General features: G+C 37.7%; 1 protein-coding gene across 1 annotated transcript in view; it reads right to left on the bottom strand.

The window, feature by feature from the left end:
* Window positions 1–21,585, bottom strand: part of UNC5C (unc-5 netrin receptor C) — a 305,644-nt gene that overhangs the window by 78,871 nt on the left and 205,188 nt on the right. The window contains exon 5 of the mRNA XM_015542240.2: window positions 20,748–20,851. Within this exon, the coding sequence (XP_015397726.1) occupies window positions 20,748–20,851 (104 nt within the window). The remainder of the gene's footprint in view (window positions 1–20,747; window positions 20,852–21,585) is intronic.

The raw sequence follows: 21,585 nt of genomic DNA, 5'->3' as shown, positions 1-21,585 counted from the left end.
ACACATGTAGTGAGATCAAGTCTGTTAAATACAGTTTTAAATCTCTATAGAGTGGAGAAATTAATCTTAAATATATTCAATGAGTGCCATTAAATTTTTTAAGTTTATTTATTTTTATTTATTTATTTATTTATTTAGAGAGAGAGTGTGAGTGAGAAGGGGAGGGGCAGAGGGAGAGGGAGAGAGAGAATTCCAAGCAAGCTCCACACTGTTAGTGCAGAGCCTGAAGTGGGGCTTGAACTCATGAACCATGAGATCACAGCCTGAGCCAAAATCAAGAGTTGGACACTCAACTGACTGAGCCACCCAGACACCCATAAATGAGTGTCATTTTAAACATCCCTTCTAAGTAAGTTCTGTAGGGATTAAGAACACACGTTTCTCTTTCCTAAGGTGAAATCTTACAGAGCTGTGCTGGCCTCCAAGCAAACTCACTGGAGAAGTCCTAAGATAGAAGAAGACCTCTAGAATTACGCTAGGAGACCCCCAATGTCTCACTGTCGTTTATGAGTCTGGAAGTGTCCGGTGGCCAGCATGTTTTAACTAAAGTATCTTTGAAAGTAGCATGCTCCTCTAATCCACATTACACCTGTATGTCTGTTGCAGAATTAAAAGAGGGTGTTTGAGTAATTATTGCATACCTTCATCTAGGTGATCATAGTAAACCTGAGCCTAAAATACAACTTCCCAAGAACTTTAATTTTCAATGAACAAAGAGGTAGTAGGCACCTTGTTTTTTTCTCAAATGCATTCCACAAACACTGAGTACCGATGTACTAGGCATGGTGGCAAGTGCTGGGGGATAAAGGGACAAGTCAGATAAGTGCAATGTGTGAGAATAATTCTGTTTATCATGAAAGAGGCTGTCTGAGTCAGGAAGATATATCAATTAAATCTTTACAAATATACCTTTATATTAGCAAAATATATCCTTCTCATGAAGTGTCTCCAGAAGCCACCACCACCAGATAAAGTGATGGTCTTCATCTGCAGTAATTTCACAGGGAGCCTCCTTACATAAACTGTATGTGAAATCCCAAGAAACAGTACAGAATCTCTGGTTGTGCTGAATTTCATTGTATTGAATAGTAATTAATTATATTGTTGCAATGCTATTTATTTGTAAGCTAAGCTTGGTTAATTGGGAGTCAGTACTTGGGTCTGGCCTCTGAATTCTGTTCCTATCTTGCGCATTTCAATGTTTCTTGTTGATTTCACTCTGAGATGTGGCTTCCTCCCACCCCTCCCATTTAGCAAACCATCTGATTTATACATGGGAGAAGTCTTTCTGAGTTGGAAGTTATTTTTAGCTATGTATAAAACATTCAAGAAGAGAGAAAAATAGGTTGTAGTTCAGAAAACAATAAAAGGCTTTGCCCATAAACCATAACTTGTCTTCAGGGCTGCAGTGAGGCAAAGTAGTGTTTCTGTCCTTGTGACTCAGTAACTGCAGTCTTTTCAATAATCTGGGGCACATTTGAAGTCATCGACTCAAGGGTTTATAAAGAAATTGGAATTTATTAACAGGTAATAAAAATATTTACAAGGCAATGTTAGATGCCCTATTTGCATATTCTGCTGTTATGTTTCGTGTTGATTAATGCCATTGTGTGCAATTGAAAATCTTACTTTAAGAAGCAGTTTCTAAAGTACCAGCTGAGAGGGTTGCTCTCAAACCAGATTGCGTGGGTTCAAAATTGAACTGTCACTTCGTGTCTCTCTTAAGTTTCTTACCTTAGATGTGCCTCAGGGTCCTCATTTACAAGATGAGGATAATCCTCGAATGCATTCCACAAGGTTTATAAAGATCAAATGAGTTAACAGGGGCACCTGGGTGGCTCAGTTGGTTAGGCGTTCCACTCTGGATTTCAGCCCAGGTCATGATCCCATGGTTCACGAGATCCAGCCCATGTCAGGCTCTGTGCTGACAACATGGGGAGCCTGCTTGGAATTATCTCTCTCCCCCTCCATACCCCTCCCCTGCTTGCGCGTCCGCACATGCTCGCTCGCTTTCTCTCAAAATAAATAAATAAACTTAAAAAATGAGTTAATTACACAAATTACATAGTGTCTGATGTACGGTAAATTCTTAAGTTATTATTAATATCAATTAAGGATATACTTAAAGGAGATAGGACAAAACTCAAACTTCTCTAAAATAACAGCAGAGAAATGGTGTAAATTTAAAAACAAAAAAGAAAATATCTTCATGTCTGAATTCCTTTAGCTTTTTCTGACATTTTCTTTTTTATTGAGACAAAGTCAACTTACCATTAGATTACATCTCTTTAAGACTGTACTAGAAATATATAAATGATTAAGTATTAAATTGGCCAATCTAGTTTGTATGCTAAACCTAAATACATATTTCCATTTAAACCTTGTGAATCCATAACTCTAGAGATGTCATTAGCATGCATGTGCTTTAGAGAAAGTATAACATGGCATTTTAATCAGTCTGTGCAACTAGTATTTTCTAATTCTTTTAGATTAAAAGCAAATCATCACACTACATTAATGTTTTAAAGGTATAACAAGAACAGATTTTTGATAAAAGAAATTTTACCAAGATTAATTTGAGAAATACCCATTACTGTACTTAATAATAAGGTATAAATCACAGGCAATTTATATATTACTTTTACCTAGACCCAGACCATCCACATGTTTATAGTTTTGGTTTTTCCTTTAAGTTTCCCAATGCTGTTTCCCTGCTACTTCAAGTTAGTCATCATCACTCATTCTTTTTTTTTAACGTTCAAAATGTTTATCATTTGTTTTTAAGCCACAGCAACAGCTCAATATAGTACACGATATACAGAGAAAAGACAAAGAATAGTTTAACATCGGCTTTATGAAATTAAGTGGCTCCAGATAGACATCTAGGTTGGTTTCAAGTTTTTGTCTTAAATATTAATATTCTAAAAAAGTAAACTGATTCTTACAGAGTCTAAGGAAATAAATGATTTTTTTAGGCAAATGTTTATTTTATATGAACAATTTGGCCCTTGCAACGTGAAAAGAATTTCACACATGTCGACTTAATGAAATAGGCTTTTTTGGCAACACTCTTATTTTTTCTCAGTACCCCATGATATTCATTCTATCCTCTCTTTTTAGTGATAAGATACGTTCTTGTTTTTGCTATCTGGACCTGTAAAGCCCCCAAATTTGTTTGAGTATGCGCTGAGAAATTCCAAGGTACCTATTTGTGTGTGTGTGTGTGTGTGTGTGTGTGTGTGTGTGTGTGAGACATGATGAACGGAAACACCCGAGTTACTCCAGGATCTGGGCCCGGGTTGGCCTCTCACTGGTGCTCTACAGGGAAACAGTGTGATCACAGAAAAGAGCCATCAGACCTAACCTCTCTATCATCGCTACCCTGCTCACTCTTCTGGGACCAAACACAGGTTCACTTTCAAAGCTAACATTGGGACTGGATGTAGTTTGATTTCAGGGGCATCAGGAAAGCATCCCTGCTCTCAAAAGATGCAGCCCAAATTTTTGGCAGTGTCTTGAAATGTCTTTAGGAAAGCTAGTTTGTAATCCCACCATTAGAAGGTTCTCTTTACATGCAAATGACCTGAGAAATAACACCTTGATCTAAACCATATAAAGTATTACAAAACTTGGCATATAAACCAAAGGAAAACTCTTTTCAGTTAGGATAAAGAAGAGTTTGAAGGCACGTGGATTTCAAAATGGAATTCAAGTAACCAGCAATATGCAAAATTTTCTATGGGGGTACACAAACAAAAACATGTTTAAGGGGATCTGTGTTTGTATCTTTTTTAAAAAAAAGTTTATTTGAGAGAGAGGGCGGGGGAGAGGGAGAGGGGGGAGAGGGGCAGAGAAAAGGGAGAGAGAGAGAGAATCCCAAGTAGGCTCTGCACTGTCAGTGCAGAGCCCAATGTGGGGCTGGAACTCATGGACTATGAGATCATCACCTGAGCAGAAACCAAGAGTTGGACATTTAACCAACTCAGCCACCCAAGCGGACCTGTATTTGTATCTTTAACTCCCATATGCACTCCGTCCTGATACTCATTGTGCTAAAAACTTGTCTCCTGCTTTTCAAACCGAAGCCATCTCTTGCATCACAATCTTACCTGATACATTGTTGGGGGTGTCAAAGCCTCCAGGGTAGCACAAGTTAGGTGCAAACTAGTTGGGAAGATTAGTGTGGTATTTGAGAGAGTAAGGGACTAAAATCACAGGGTAACAAATCCGTTTGCAAATGAGGTAATCACAATTCTTGGCATTCATCAAAATTGAAGGAAGGAGGACCTAATATGCCAGCTAATGGGTCACTGAACCTAATAGCTGATAATAGAACACTATCTGATTTAGTGTCTTTACTAGTTTAAAAGACTTTTACAAATTAAGATTCAAGTTTAATAAACAAAAGGAACATCTGGTACAAAACGAAAGATACTTTAAAATATTTTTAACGTGCACATTTTTACCCAACTGCATTCCATCAAATTCCATCCTAATGACATATTCTATGTGCACGCATCCATATGCCGTGACTCACCTGTGTTAAACCTAACTGAACACGCTGGGGTTTATTATTTTTTTAGGCAACATGGTCTGTGGCAAGGATGTTGAACAAACTGAGATAGTTCTGTAAAGAGCAATCTTCATATTGTGAGATCTTGTTCAACATTCAACCAAGAAAAGAGAAACAAAAATAAGGTCATCTTACTTTAGGGAAAAATGTTAGCAAACAGGAAAACATGCAAGTTTCCCAGAAGGCATCTGTATCACTTGCAAGACTATTCCCAACTCTGCCTTGCTGAATCCTGTGTTCAGAAGTGGCACTCACTGGTCACTTTTTCCACCTCTTTGACTTTTTGAGGCCCTAGGTCATCAACATATTACTCAATATTTTTGTGATCTTCCTTAATTTAAGCAGATGTCTTCCTTCCTTCCTTCCTTCCTTCCTTCCTTCCTTCCTTCCTTCCTTCCTTCCTCTTCCTTCCTTCCTTTTTTAATAGGCCGAATAGGCCCAAAGATAGGAACTCCTCTCAAAGCTCTTCCTTTTTTCTATCAGGTCACCCACAAACATGCACATGTCTTCAGTCCATCCTGAAAACAAACCAACAATGAAATTACTCTAGGACATACCTGCTTTTCCCAGCTATTCTTCCACATTTTCTTTCCCTTTGTGGCTAAACTGTCTTCAGCTCTTCATCTGCCCACCGACCTTTCACTTTAGTGCTGTCTGGATTCATGCTTAGCACCCCAACTGCATTTTCAGACCAGCAGCCCCCCTAACTTCCCAGTCCGACAGCACTCTTTCCCTCTGCTACTTTCATGCCACGTAATTATCTGTTCTTTCTCAAACCTCTTTCCTGGGTCCCTTTATTTCATCCACTATGTTTCACATAGTCCTCCGCAGGGTTCTCTCTTTCATTTTCCTCCTTTTAATTTTATGGTAGTGGTCCTCAACTTTGTGCATCAGAATCACCCGGGGAGGTTTTAAGATCTGCTTGCGTCTGGGCCCCACCTGCAGAGATTCTGACTGAATTGGGCTTATGAGGGGCCCAGGCATTGGTGTTTCTCCGAGCTCCTCAGGTGATGTTAATGTGCAGCCAGGTTTGCAAACAACTGGCCTATATATACACTGGTGATCTCATTCATTCTCATGGCTGTTCACTCAAAAATCAATCCCTTCAATCCCAGTTTTTGGTAAGCTCCATTCATATTTTCAATGGCTTTCTTGATAACTCCATCTGAATGCTCAACAAATATGAAAAACAAAACATGTGCTGAATTGATCTCAGTATCACCTCACACCATCTATAAGCTTGGTCCTTCTGGTTTTCTTTTCAAATATGGAGCCATTATCCTCTCAATCCTAAACTCGAAGCTTACAGTAATCCTCATAGCTTTCTTCAAAACCATTCTATGAAGTTATGGACGTTACCTAAAATGGTTTTCAAACCTGGCCCCTCTTCTATGTCCCTAAGTTTAAGTACTGTGATGTTATTTTAATTCCAACAGTTCTTACTAAAAAGTTAATCTTAAAAATAATAGCTTCAATTAAAATGTTCTCCACTGTGTCATTGTTTCCAGGTTAAAATCCAAACTTGATATGAAATCTTTTACAAGCTGGCCTCAATTACTGCTCTAGCTTCACCTTCATCACTTAGTACCACTCTCTAGGCATACTGAACTTCCTAAAGGTTCCTTAGCATGTGAGCGTCATTAACGTGGCCACTCACTGTATTTTCTGTCACTCTACCCAGAATGCTTTTCTCCTCCTTTTCTGCTGAGAGAACTTTACTCATTCTTCAATATTCACCTCAGAAGACACTTTCATTCTGAAGCCCTTTTTGTCTGTCTTCCTTTAGTGTGCACCTGTAGCAATCTTTTCAAACCATCTATCATACTGTACTGTAATAATCTGTGTAAAGTTTGTGCCTGGGAGTTCTTGAGAGCACGATTACTCATGTGTATATGATATCTCCAATACTGATCAATACTGATACATTTTGAACATCTCTGAATATATATGTTTACTTTTGTGTTCAGAGTATCTATTATAGTACCCTAGCAGAGATGTTCAAAATGTATTTATTGTTTATCCAGTGAATATTTGTTGAGTATCTACTATGTGACCTCACTATTTCTGATACCTGGGATGCATCAATAAACCAAAAAGACAAAGTCTACCCTCCAAGTGATTCCCAAGAAAGAATACAATATATGAACAAATAAATACACTGGATAGTTTCAGTGGTCCTTAGGGCTGGGAAAAAAAAAAAAAAGAAAGAAAAGAGTGCTATACAGTGCTTTAGATTAAGAGTCAGAAAACATTTTCTGTGAAGGGACATGTACTAAGTATTTTAGGCTCTGTGGGCCAAGGTCTCTAAACTGTTGGCATAGACAATATGTAAATGAGCATGTAAATAAAACCTTTATTTACAAAAACAGATGGTGGGCTGTATTTGGCCTGCAGGCTATAGTTTGCTGACTCTTTCATTTTAGATGATAGGGAAGGCTTCTCGGTAGAGCCAACTCAGCATTAGAACATGAATTTCTAGAAACAGCCAGTCATCCTGAGCCAGAGTGTTCCAGGTATACAGAAGAGCAATTATAAAAGTCATTGTTTGTGAAGCAGGAATAAAGCCTTCATGACTGAAGTGTGGTGAAAAAAAGAAAGAATGAATACATGAACAGAGGCAAGAATGTGTGCCCATATAGAAAGTAAAATTACTACTGTCAGTGGCAAATTTTTGTAAGGAAGAAGTCCCTTAATTGAGCTATGTAGCCACATTCAGAGAGATGTAACAAAGACATAACTGCACAGGAAAATAAAAGTCAGTAGGATCTACTGAAAATTAGCTATTCATTGAGTATCCATCAAATAGCAACAATGCACTGAGGATTATTGCAGGTGCTAGAAATTAGACAAAATGTGGAATAATTATGACTATTAAAGTTTAAGATGATCACAGTGTTGGATTCTATTGATTCTTAGCAATGCATATACATATTTGATTTCTAGAAGCATAAATATGACTTTGAAGTACTGAGAAGTACTGCTTGTAACAGAACTGAGAGCAGTGCTTTGATAAAACAAACAAACAAACAAACAAACAAACAAAAAAAAAAAAGTGACCTGAGAACATATATATAGAGAGAAGATACCAATTAATTCTATTTTAGGAAAATATTTTGGAAGAAAATTTTGGAAAAAAATTCTGTCACCAAATGAAATATGTTTAAAAATCATTGAGATATTCTAACAAAATGGACCAGAAGTTTGTTCAATTTCTCTTTTGCATTCTAAAATTTTCATTTTTTTGTGAAGTGTGTGTAGATAATAATAACAAATAGCACAAATCAACATGCTTATTCTACCTTTGGAAAATTGATGAGAATGATGTAACACTTTTTAAATAAATGACTTTTCCCCAAAAGACATCTTTGGATATTTTGGATATTTTGGACATCTTTTGGATATTTGGATATTTTGAGATTAGCTCATGAAAATCAATAGAATAGGCCTACACATAATTTGTGTAATTTTAACGAACTAAATTTCCAAAACATAGCCAATAAAACTTGTTTTTGTTACAGGAAAAGATACGGACTTGGGAATTGCCAGACTTGGTTCTGTAGCCAGGCCCTCCCACTTGCCAAGCTTGCAGCCTTGTGGGGCTGGAAGCTCCCAGAAGCACGATCCTCACATGTACAGAGGTAAGGACCTTCCTCCCAGGGCTGTGGGAGGATTTAATGAGATATGGAAGAGAAAGCACCTGGAATTGGGAGGTAGTCATAAATTTAATTTAATTGCTTCTTCACTGAGTTTACCCCAAACAGAAGTATATCTCTATAAATGTTTTTTAAATGTTGATGATTCAGTGTTCAATTCTCTATTAAGAAGGACATATCTTTAGGGGCATCCGGGTGGCTCAATTGGTTAAGTGTCCAACTTTGGCTCAGGTCATGATCTTGCAGTTTGTGGGTTTAAGCCACACATCGGGCTCTGTGCTGACAGCTCAGAGCCTGGAGTCTGCTTTGGATTCTGTGTCTCCTTCTCTGTCTGCCCCTCCTCTGCTCAGGCTCTGTCTCTCTCTCTGTCTCTCAAAAATAAATAAACACTATTTTTTTTTTTAAAAGGAGGACATATCTTCATATTCATAATACTAATCAGAAAAAAAAAAAAACTAAGAGAAATCTTTCAATCTTCCACTGCATAGGGCTATTGGTATTGGTTTATGAGTCTTCATTACTAAAACTCTCCCACTGAGGAAAGTTTCCCCTTATTTACAGCCTCAATCCTGCCTAGTGTATGTACCAGAAGAGAGGCCATATTTCTAGCCCTCCTATATGAGAACTGGTTCCCAGCTCTTCTAGAGAGGATAAAATGTTTAGAAATCCCTCCAACAGTTAGATCTTTCAGTTCTATTGATGCCTTCGGTCTGGCAGAGAGTTCTCAAAACCCTGACATGATTTTATTAATGAATATGAGTGATTCCCAATTTGATTATAAGTTTCAGGACTGGAGCATATTGACCCCATATTGTGTGTTCCCAGAAAAGATGTATAAAACTGTCATCCCTTCCTGTGTGTGGTGTGATTTAAGAATCAACTTTTTTTTATGGCTCCTAGATGCACGGTTTTATAGCTTTACTGTTACTGATGTTTTATAAAATTCAGAACTATTGGCTATATAAGTGCTGTGAGGGGGTAAAAAAAAAAAAAGGTTTTGCAGCAAAACATGGGGATCATTTTTCAATGGCTCAGGCTTCTACAACCTTTTTTGAACAGCCATTTAAGCATTCAACAACCTCATGTTTCAAATCTCCCCCCTAAAAACTTTATTCTTCAGTTTAAATTTAAGTTTTGATTTATCATCAGCAAAGACAGAGAAAAGTGGATTAACATTCCCAACAGATTATCCATTGATAACTCATAATTAAATATAGGATAAATTATAATCTCTAGTTTAATCTGGACTTCCCATACTCATTTCCCCACCTTTATTCACTCCCCTTATTTATCTTTCTAAATAAGCAGCATAAAAGCTAAGCTACCCAAGACAGGTCCCCAAACTTCTAATGTTAAGAGTATACAAAGTGGGGGAGTCACTTACATAAAATAATTATTTTCCAAACATTATTTATCTTTGGTAATTTTTTTTCATGGTTTACTACTAAAACTGTGTAAAATGGAACCACATTCTTATTTTACTATTAAAAAATAAAACACAAATATTTGGGCAAAATGATGTAATAAAAACAAATCAACAGCCGTGTCCTCCTCCCTGTTGCCTTGTCCCTTCCACACCTCTGGGCAAAGAGAATGTATCCCAGGATGATGCACACATCAGGGGCTTTTTAGGAAGGCCTGGCACTAACTAGTATTAGCGATCGCAACGATTTCCAAACAGATTAAATGTTTTCTTTTAGTGGTTCCTGTGTTTTGTTTAAGCAATTCAGTGCCACAGTAAGAAAAAAAAATTACAATCTAAATTCCATTCTTAGTTTCCAACCATTTTTAAAAGAACAATCGTGACAACATATTTGAAACCACAGTAGTAGAGACCTTATCACAACTATGTTGATGTTTTACCTTTAGATAATAAAAGTACACAGTTCGATATTATTAAACATTAGGAACGTGAGCCATATTCGCTAGAGTGTACACACTTTACATTCTGAACTAAACAAAAGGCTTTATGTAAAAGCATACCTAGAATATGCTTTGACTACCTTCAGGAAGACTAATGGATTGGTTTCATATGTCTCTTCTTCATACTGCCAGAATCAACACAAGGGTAGAGGCATTGCTTGCAATAGAAATAATTTGGCTACAACTCCATCTCTGTAAAACCATGCCAAGTATGGAGCCCAAACGCCAGTAGAACAACAATAGAAGCAAAGGAAATTTTTCCATTCATCAGAAAGCTGCAAAGTTAAGGTACATGGAGACAAATAAGCAGAAATTATAACAAATCATAAATCTGATGATTTACATATCTTTACAACAGCTTCAACATAATCCTATAGGCTGAGTTTTGTGATTTCTTTCAGTGTGAGCTTTTATATCAATAAAGCTAAATCCTTTCTGAGAGTTTTAAGTACTTCTACTTAAGAACTTGTTTCTTTTTGTACTTCAGGGTAAATGACATACCTAAATGTTACCAAATAGGGCAATGAAATCAAAGGAAAAAAAAAAAGGAAGGATCACTTAAATTGTTTACAGAGTTCTTTTTGGAGATAGCAATTTTCTGATCAAAATTAAACTAACAATGAGAGGTGCTCAGCTTTTCCCCCAGAAGCTACTGGCACCCTTTGCCCTTTAGATACATGAACTTGTTAACAGTGTGATTGGCTAAAGAATTGTCTAATCATATATGTCAATAATAAAGAACAAAGCACCTTGCAGTTTTCTCTCCTATTCTACTCCCCTGTGAAAGACAGATGTGTTGTGTCTAATTATTCACTGATTGGTATCGGGAGAAACATTAACATAATTGGCACATTTGTTCTAATTAACAGGGAGAAACTGCCACATGCCACCCAACATGAAAAGTGACTCCAGCAACTATTAGCTAGAAAAACCCTCATCTATCAGAAAGGTTACTCCGTTGAACTCAAACTGGGGCCCCTCGAGTCAGAACACGGAGACTGGAAATGACACAACAGAGTTGTGAAGAGTGTGTAGTGTGTACACCTCAGAGGATGGCGATTCAGCCTGGAGTCACTAGATGCAGGTACATTAATCAAACAAATGGGAAAAGCAATTATGGGGTGATTATCAAATGCACACTGAGCCAAGCCAAGCTTCTAGAAAGAGCATTAGCTAGAAGCTGAGAGTCTGCCAAGTTTCACTGACTGGTTTAGAAGTGACAAGTTTGATGGTTTTCCTGTATTTGTTTGTTTTAACCTTGCTCTTTAGACTAGTGGTTCTCCAACTTTGTTGGGTTGCAGAATCACGTGGGGAGCTATTAAAAATCTTGATAGCCATGGGGCGCCTGGGTGGCTCAGTCGGTTAAGCGGCCAACTTTGGCTCAGGTCACGATCTCGCTGTCCGTGAGTTCGAGCCCCGCGTCGGGCTCTGGGTTGATGGCTCAGAGCCTGGAGCCTGCTTCCGATTCTGTCTCCCTCTCTCTCTGCCCCTCCCCCGTTCATGCTCTGTCTCTCTGTCTCAAAAATGAATAAACGTTTAAAAAAAAAAATTAAAAAAAAAATCTTGATAGCCAGACTGTACCATGTACCAATTCCCAGGTGACCCCAAAGTGCACCCTCGTTTGAGAACCAGTACTGCAGACTGCTTCTAACGTTCTTGCTAAAAATGCAGATTCGGAGTAAGTAGCCTGCTGTGGGGCCTGAAATTCTGCTTTTCTATGAAGTTCCAAGGTCATATCAACACAGATAATCTATGCATCTCACTTTGAGTAGTAGCAAGACCTAGAAAATTCTAAAGGATGACTATAGGTAATATCCTGCTGGAGACTTTTACCACCTAGAGTTTGGCTCCAATTGCTCCAGAGTTTGCAATCCCAGAATTATTTTCTTCTGATTTCTTACCCTGGCAACACCTTCTCACCATCTCTTGTAGGTACTTCTTATGACTAAAAACATCTTCATTATACATATACATATACAGATACAGATACATATACATATGCCTCATTATATATCTTCATTATGTTCTTTACCCATAAAAGTTGTGCATAAAAAGTGCCTTAAAATACAAGAAGCAAGAAGCCATTAAAAAAAAAAGTGTGTAAAAGGACGAGAGCTTTCTCCCTCCATCCTACATCTCCCCCACAGCTATTGTGGAGACAATGTTCTAGATGTTCTCTCTGGTCAAGAATAGAAGGCTACTTTGTTTAGGCATTCATTGGCTTGTCAGATTTGCAATAAAATAAGAAACTTATTCACTTCTGGGTTGACTACTGTCCAAAATACTCTGTACCTTTCAATAGGTTTGTGAAAGTATGTGTGTTTTTATGCTTTAAAGTGTTGGTCTTTCAAGCATGTTGAAATTATCCTTAGACAATTGTTAAAAAAAAAGCCAAAGAATAAAAAAAAACAAGTGGAAAATGTAGTGACATTTTGCTCAGTTGTAACTTCTGCAAAGGGAAAGAATTTGCTAAGAAAGGAATTTGTTTTCCTATTGAGGAAACACTCCCTTAATTGCACATATGTCTGGCTTATTGCTTTTGAGAGCTGAATGTACACAGACCATACTGCGGAGGCAAACTTGTCTTGAAGTCTGAAAACTTCCATTCCTAAAGCCTAAGTTCAACTATGAGAAGATAAAAGCACGCTGACCTAATGAGCTATTAAATTAACTAACAGCGACAACCACTCAAAATGCCCAGAGTAGAATGACTATATCTAATAATATCTTCCAAGGGAGCAAAATGGCACTGAAATGTCCTTAAAATGCTATTTTTTTTCAGGGCAAAGCAACTATACATTGACTGGTCTATAGATAGTTCCTAACGAGTCTTTACTACAAACTTGCCTTTCAGGATAAGGAATTCTCAGCATTTCTTATTTACCACATAAGAGTGGGACTCTTACTAAGTCTGGCCACCTTTAGAAGTACCGGCTTTCGGGGCGTGCCTGGGTGGCTCAGTTGGTTAAGTGTCTAACTTCAGCTCAGGTCATGATCTCATGGTTTGTGGGTTCCAGCCCTGTGTCGAGCTCTGTGCTGACAGCTCAGAGCCTGGAGCCTGCTTTGGATTCTGTGTCTCCCTCCTTCTCTGTCCCTCCCCCCACTTGTGCTCTGTCTCTCTCTCTCTCAAAAATAATAAAAAACACTTTAAAAATTAAAAAAAAAAGTATGGGATTTCTACACTTTCTGGTCACTAGGTTGCCATTTCTCACCCCCAGTGAATTTACCCCCAGTAAATAGTGCCTATAGACCTACAGAGAGAATCACTGAAAGAAGTTTCCAAGCAAAAGAACTTACTGAAGAAACAGATACACTTTTCTTAAGAAATAAGGGTAACAGAAATAAAAGATCATTGTGCCTTGTGATTAAAGATACATTCTAGGTCATTGTCTGTTGCCAGTAAGAGAGAGACTGTGTTTGAAAACAGCTGCACTTTAGCATGGAAGATTTTACTTTCTCCTGAAAACATTTTCTAGATCTTATTCATTTCGTAAGAGCAAATTTAAAAATCATGTTCAGAAATTTTTATTCCCCCCCAAAAGAATTTTGTATTCTGGCAGAAATTAAAATATGTCCTTTATTTCACCGTCTCTCTCCATCTCTTTTACTCCCACCTTAAGACAAGCAACCATTTTCTCTTGCTTTAGGTTCAGGCAAGATCCCCTAAATGGGTCCCTGTTTCCATTCTTACACTACGGAAGTCTGTTTTCCATGCAGCAGCAGGAATGATCTTTGAAAGACATATATATATATATATATATATATATATATATATGTCTTTGAAAGACATAGTTATATGCAGAGCTGACCATAAGCCCAGATAACCACATAAACCAAGTTAAAAATAATAACATTAAACGATGCCAACATCCATTAAAAAAAAAAAAAACCAGTGAGAATATATATATATATACCACAACATGACAATTCCTTACTTAAAATCTCCAGGGGTTTTTCATGCATTCAGAGATCAGTCTAAACTACTCACCATTTCTGTAATTCCACAAAGTCATCCTCCTATAAGTCCACAAAACCCTCCTCAAGGCTTCACTGTGTCTCTGAAACATTGGCCTCTTTTCTTTTTTTAATTTAGTGTTGTTAATGTTTATTTATTTTTGAGAGAGAGAGAGAGAGACAGAGTGTGAGCAGGGGGAGGAGCAGAGAGAGAGGGAGACACAGAATCCGAAGTAGTCTCCAAGCTCTGAGGTGTCAGCACAGAGCCCGATGCAGGGCTTGAACTCAGGAACCATGAGATCATGACCCAAACTGAAGTGGGACCCTTAACCAATTGTGCCACCCAGGCGCCCTTATCCCTACACTGGCCTCTTTTTAAATCTAAAGCCACATCAACTCTTTCTCAGGGTATTTTGCTCCCCCTGCATGGAACTTCCTGACCCAAACATTTTTAAAACTGGTTCTTTCCTGTCATTCAGACCTCAGCTCATAGAGTGCCTCCACAGAGATTCTCCTTGGACTCTGAAGTGACTTCCAATCCCCAATAACCATCAACCTCTGAAATACGACCTTGTCTTACTTCTTTTAACTTGCAACTATCTGGCAATTCCTTGGTCATTTATTTCTATTCTTGTGTAGTCATTTTTTGTTTTGTTTTAACCCGTTAGGGACTTTGGCTGACTTGTATCTCCTGCAACTAGAAGGGTACCCAGCACAGAGGGAAGAGACAATAAATATTTCTTGAATGAATGAATGATTAAAAAACAAAAGCTGCATGCTGTGCTAGAGCTCAAAGGAACCACTATGTATGAGCACGGAGTGAAGCCACAATCTATTATAAGTCCAAAAAAGGTTTATAATTTCTTACTGTTTTTTTTTTTTTAATGGATGCTGGCATCGTTTAATGTTATTATTTTTAACTTGGTTTACGTGGTTATCTGGGCTTATGGTCAGCTCTGCATATAACTATTAGAGGCAGATATTGGAAGAAAAACTTAAGGGGTAACCATAATAAAGAGGTGATGCTGGCAACTGTAGATTGAACCAATACAAAGCTTGCAAGCTGCCTAGTAGTCAGGAAGCCTAATACTTGCGCAAAACTTTTTGCAAGGCTGATATAATCAGCTCGCAAAAAAAAAAAAAAAAAAAAAAATCAGCAGCTTGTTGCTACACACGTGCTAGGGGAAAACTCCAACAGATATCACTGAGCGCTGAAAGCAGTCTCTCTCTTCAAATTTGTATTCAAGCCCTTCTTTTCTCTCTTTCGCCTACAAAGGACAGAAAGCACGGCTTGGAAGACAATGCACCTGCATGGAAATGCAGCCACATGAAGTCCCCATTATGAGGGAATGGCAGTGAAACATGCATGCCTCTCATGAAACAAAATGTTCAGCAGCCATATTAATAATCAATTAGATGGCATAGCACCTGATGCTGCACATTTGGCATAGCCTCCAGCTGCCAGCAGCTTTTTGCCCTGGCAGTATTAGCTTTAAAAAAAAAATCTGTTCCCTGTTTATCAATACTAAACTCAGCAAAATAAGCTATTCTTTTGCACTTCGACCCATATTTTCCCACTTGCTAATTAGAGATGCAAATGTTGATAAATAAGAGGACGGCTTCTAAGCACAACTGGGTCAATAAGTTGAACATTGCGCCCTGTGCCTCCAATTAAACTCCTATGAGAAATGGCTCAGTTATAATTAGAGAAGCAATTATCCCCTTGTTAAAGGTGATACAAATCACAGGTTTTAGTGAAAAATTCAGTTTTGCTCCTTCTGCCATGCCAGCAAATCTTGTATGCATTGATGTTTTGATCCCAGTACTCTCCAAAAGAGATAATCTGATAAAATAAAGTATCTCTGAGTATATTTCTGGCTCACCATGTGACACAACATTTTGTAGGCATAAACTAAGATGAGAAAGAGGGATTCACTTTACAGAGTGCTGCTATGATACACTGGGACACCCAGCACCCATTCATCAGTGTATTAATTTTCTGGCTTGTTTAGGGAAATGGGGAGGCTTGTCTATTGAAAGGGAGGCAACATACCTTCCCAGAAATGTAACAAAAACATTGTACTTTTGGTGTGGTCCTGGCACGGACCACTAAAATACCATGGGCAATATCATTTTAGAGTGTTTCTGGTGGTTGTTTTCCTTTCTCCCATGTGGTCTACTCTTAATTTTAATATGATTATTATTAACCTGCCCTATACTCCTTGAACTAAAGTAGCTTCCAATTGCCCCCCCTTTTTGTCCTTCTGGTCCTAGTGGGTTGGAACTTCACTCTCAGGCTTCAGACTAATGAAACCCCTCACCCCACACTGAGTTCTCTCAATAGGGTTGCAACTTCAGGGGTGACAAACGTCCTTTTTGTGGAAAGTTCCATCTCCGTTTCCTGAAATGTAGCCATATCCAACAGGGACTCTTTCCTTCATTTAATGAAATATAGTTAGAGAATCTACTAAATAGGTTCAGTCTGTGGGTATTAGAGATAAAACATGAGCAAAACCCGTTTGCTCCTTATTTCTTCACAGTTTAGTCAGGCAGGCAGAGGAGTAAACAGATACATTTCAATGCAAGTAGTAGTTGGAGCTATAAAACATCATTGTATATAGGAGCCAATCACATTGGTTCATCCATACCAGGTGTTATGGTATGGCTGAAACAACTCTGTATGTGCTGCTAAAGAACTGAGCGCTCCCCTTCTCCTTCCCAGCACTGGATGGCTCCCTGGACCACCCTATGATTCAGCAGCTGAAGGGTTTACGCCTGATACAGCACAAGGCCTTCAGACTCTGCCTCAGGGCTAAGGAAGTCATACAGTTGTTAAATATCTTAAATAAAATAGATATAAAGAAAGGATGTGGCAAGGAGACCAGAGGAGGGAGAGCCAAGGTTAGAGCTCTGGAACCCATATGCTGTATCCTGGGGTGCCCACAACATAATTTTTCTTACCCAAAGCGTCACCATTTAGAGAGATGTGGTATAAGAAATCTGGATTGGCCTCTTCCTCCTCTGAAACTTTGTCACCCTCCTTCCTTTATCCCTGAAAAGGAGAACTACCAAAAGTAGCCTCAGCCCAAATGTCTTCTTTGAAATAAAATATGCAGGCTGATCCAATGTCTTGGGATCATGAGGGCCAAATGGACACCAGTACCTTCAAAAATTAGAGCAAGGACAGCAGCCATGTCATGACTTGCTGTAGGTATTTACATTAACAAGTCATTTGTGAAGTAGATATTTACAATAAATAAGGGCTTTTCCTTGTTTGAAGCTTACAATGTGATCTTCATTTGTAGTATTTATGGACTCTAACCAAAGCCCTGGCTGGAGAACACAAGAGGGCATATTGGTGATTTTTCACAGGACAGAAGCTTCACAGCCCCACAGCACCCAGCATAGGTACAATGTGCTTAGTGGCTATTCTGAATTCCAGAGCTTGAATTTTGTCTTCTGTAAATCAGTAAGTGATCATATAATAATAATACTAAAAATGGCTGATGTTTCTTGAGCTTTCTACATGGTCCAAGTGATTTATGTGTATCATCTCATCTGAACTCCAAAACTATCTTCTGGATAGATACTATTATTGTTATCTCCATTTTATAATTCAGAAAACATATATACAGAGAATTGAAACACCTTGCCCAAAGTCAAAAAGTTAAAAATGGTTTACACCGAGAGTTCTATGAGGAAATTAGTTTAACATTCTATAATAGAGACCAGAGCCAAAATAGGGGATGATATTAAATGCTATTTATGACCTCAGAAATGCCTATGTTATCTGCATCAAAAGTGATACCACTGTAATTTAAGATTGGTAGAGTTCTCAGGGTGCCTGGGTGGCTCAGTCAGTTAAGCGTCCAACTTTGGCTCAGGTCATGATCTCAGCTTCGTGGGTTTGAACCCTGCGTCGGGCTCTGTGCTGAGAGCTCAGAGCCTGGAGCCTGCTTTGGATTCTGTCTCCATCTCTCTCTCTCTGCCCCCTCCCCTGCTCATGCTCTGTCTCTCTCTCTCAAATATAAACAAAAACATTAAATTTTTTTTTAACTGGTAGAGTTCTTTAGAAATTTATTGACTTGTATGGGAAGGAAGAAAGTTGTTTCCTCATATTCTACAAAGAATGTACCTGACTACTTGCTCATTGGAGCTAGACACATATAAAACAAACATCAACTGAATTGATCAAACCATGTATCCATTGAGCATTTACCATCTGAGTTTTTCAGAATCACTTGTCTTGGACACAAAAGCAGCACAAATCCTTGCCAGTATACCTTCATGATTAATTTTACTTATGGTAAAATGCAAGAGTTTGATCTTTAAGATCAGCATTTCACTCTAAGCTATATTTATGCTTTTAGATTCTTCAAAAAATTTAAATATTAAATAATGAATGCATTTATGATACAACCAAAATAATTTAATAACACTTTAATTCACCAGGTTACATTTCATTCCTTTCTTTTTTTCATTTATCTGCTCCTCTTAAGCAAATGACTATTGTAATGTGTCCCATTAGGGTATTTATTAGCTTTCTGATCTTGGTGATTCTAAGGGTGTTGGAAAATATCTACCTAGGAGTTTATTAGCCTGCTCTTGAGCAAGACCGTTTGATGTCTGTTCTGACTTCAGAAAAAAAAAAAAAGGAAAAAATGCATTAAATATAGTTCTTTGAATGTCAAATGGGTATATGATTTTTGAGCTTGCCAAGTGTTAATTGGTCTCTTCCCCACTGATGATACAAATAAAATTCACAGCCAATTAGTTTTCAGTCATGAATCTTTACTCCTTGACAAAGTGAACCACTTTGTTGGAGAGACCAAAAAAAATGAAAAAATTACTAGGATCTCCTCACTGAAAGTCTTTGCAGGGATCAGCAATCTGTAGGAAATGCTGGGTAAAAATGAGGCTGTGGACACACATGTTACTCAGGACATGTTTTGGTCTTTAAGGTAGTTTGGTGGAGGACTGCATTTAGAATTTTAAAAATACAATTAAGGAGACAGATGAACGATTGTAATAAGTGAAATAAAATACTGAATAGAGAAGAGTTGCCTCCTTTCATCACAGTAAATCATATTATATATCAGTGTTGGAAGATAAGGTTTTGATGAGCTCAGATAAAACAGATATAATCATGTAAAGTCTCTGATGCAGTGTTAGAAAGTACCACGGAATGCCAGTAACAGGGCAAAAAATAGTTCCCTTCTTGCAAAATAAAACAAAAAGTTTCCTTAAGAACACTACTTTGAGTCTTTGCATTGACACATGGAGAGATATAAATGGCTGTGAGAGAAAAAATGGAGCTGTTTTCTAAGAGCTTTGCCTAAATTTCTTAATTTACTACTTATAATAATTTGCCAAGAGCAATCAGATGTTTAATCTTGTGGTGGTGAGATCAGCTAACTGAGCTGGCTCCCACCTTTGCTTCAACCTTCACAAGACTGAAAAACTAAGAGAAAGCTAATAGTAAGTACACTATTAACTATGAAACGTTTTTTGAACTATATTGTGTCAATATATTATTTTGCAATTTCATACATAAAGGAGAATTCAAGACTTATTTTTACAAAAAAACTAAAAACAAAAAACAAATCAGCTGGCTCATATTCGGGCCCCAGGTGCAACAACTAAAAAATGCCTCTTTCCACACATGCAATAAAACAGTGAGAATTCCAAAGGACTCAAAGTAGTTTGGAGGTTAACAAGGACCAACAGGTTAGCACCTATGTATGTCACCTGTCAAACTGAATGTGTTTCTGGGCCCACAGAATACCCAATTAGCTAGGGCAATAGTGTTTGATGCCCATTAGGATGTCTCCTAATAATCATAAAAGGTAACATTTTCGAGAGCTTAGAGTTATTCGTTAACAAATGAAAATACAGTATTAGACAATTTTCCTCAACAAGTATACTCTATGATGGTGAGTGTCTCAAGGAGGGCATGGCACTCCCTTGGGGCCATGTAGGCCTATCCCCCATAGACAGGCATTTTCAAAGGACACCATATGATTTGGTGCTAATGAAAAACATGGTATATATCTGATTTGTAATACTTTATTAATAGTCAATAGGCTTTGTTTTAGCCAAAAAAAAAAAAAAAAAAAAAAAAGAAGAGCTTGATGGAAGAAAGCTCATGGTGGGAAACTAATTGACACTTGTTATTTCTCAGACATGTTTTTATTCATGGTACGTAGATATGGCCTTTGGATTACATCACAGAACAGGAAATATATATGTGGGGTGCACAGGCTCACAGACACACACACACTCTTCTTACACTTTTTGCATATTTTCAAGAACAATAATAAAACCGATGGTACTTTATTAAGTCTTATCACCTCTCCATATGATAAGTGCCAGATAAAATAAAGCAATGTTTCTGGTTTCTTGAAAGAGAATGACAAAATTAAACCGAACTGCCTGTGGCTTTGTCCAGTGGGGCATTCTAATTGACTCCCGAGTCATTAATCAGTTCTCAATCAATCTATTTTGCCAGCAGCAGGCAGTTAGGACTCCATTACCAGACATTCATCATGCCATACCCTAATTCACTGCACCATTAGCCATGGATTAGGCCTCTGTTAGAATAACTAAATGCCACTTGCTAAATGCAAAGAATTTTTGTTACTCACCTCAGCCACTGGGATCCCTTCAGGTGGTCGACACTGGAGCAAGACTTCCTGTTCCAGGGATACCTCCTTTCCCAGGGGTTCCTGCTCAAATGTCTTCCGTAGATCTGGAAAGCACAGGTAGTAAAATACATGACAAAACTAATAATAATTAACATTTATCCATTTATGGAAAATGCTATAAAAATGTTCCAGTTTAGCATTTTATGTGTCTTTGTATTTTTTTAACCACACCACATGTTGTTAGTGCTATACCATAGTTGGGGTTATTATATTCTGTGTGGTGGAAAACATGAAATTCAGAGGCTATTAACTGCTTCTACTTTAATCTTTAATGGAATGCTTTGGAGAACCTAATTTTCAAAATAAGTGAAACTGATTAATTGCATTTCCCTAGTATTGCTTGGTAACCAAATATGGTGATCACATTTTTTATCAAAAGAATCCCATTGTCATGATTCTCACACACACGCAGTCTGTTATGTACATACATATTTTTCTCTTCATAATAGATACTATTAAAGTTGTAATAACTCAGATCTTTTCATCAATAACTCAAAAGGAAGTTTTTTGTTTCAGAGGCGAAAACAGAATGCGGGAATCCTGAAAGAATGAACATAGCTTCTTGACATGTCTCAAACACAAGGCAAAGAAAAGAGTAACTATGGGGATGAGTCTAGAATATGTAATTATGTAGCCATATGTAATTGTACATATGTAATATGTAATTATGTAGCCATCCTTCAATTAGAAGATTAAATAGTCATTTCTCCCCAAATATACCAACTGTCTAATTACACATTTATATAGTTATAGTTGCTAAAATATGCATTAGACTTTT

The sequence above is a fragment of the Panthera tigris genome, chromosome B1 (genome assembly GCF_018350195.1).
Source record: "Panthera tigris isolate Pti1 chromosome B1, P.tigris_Pti1_mat1.1, whole genome shotgun sequence".
In the NCBI taxonomy this organism is placed as follows: Eukaryota; Metazoa; Chordata; class Mammalia; order Carnivora; family Felidae; genus Panthera; species Panthera tigris.
Note: the sequence above shows the minus strand (reverse complement) of the source record. Positions and strands in the feature narration are given on the sequence as shown.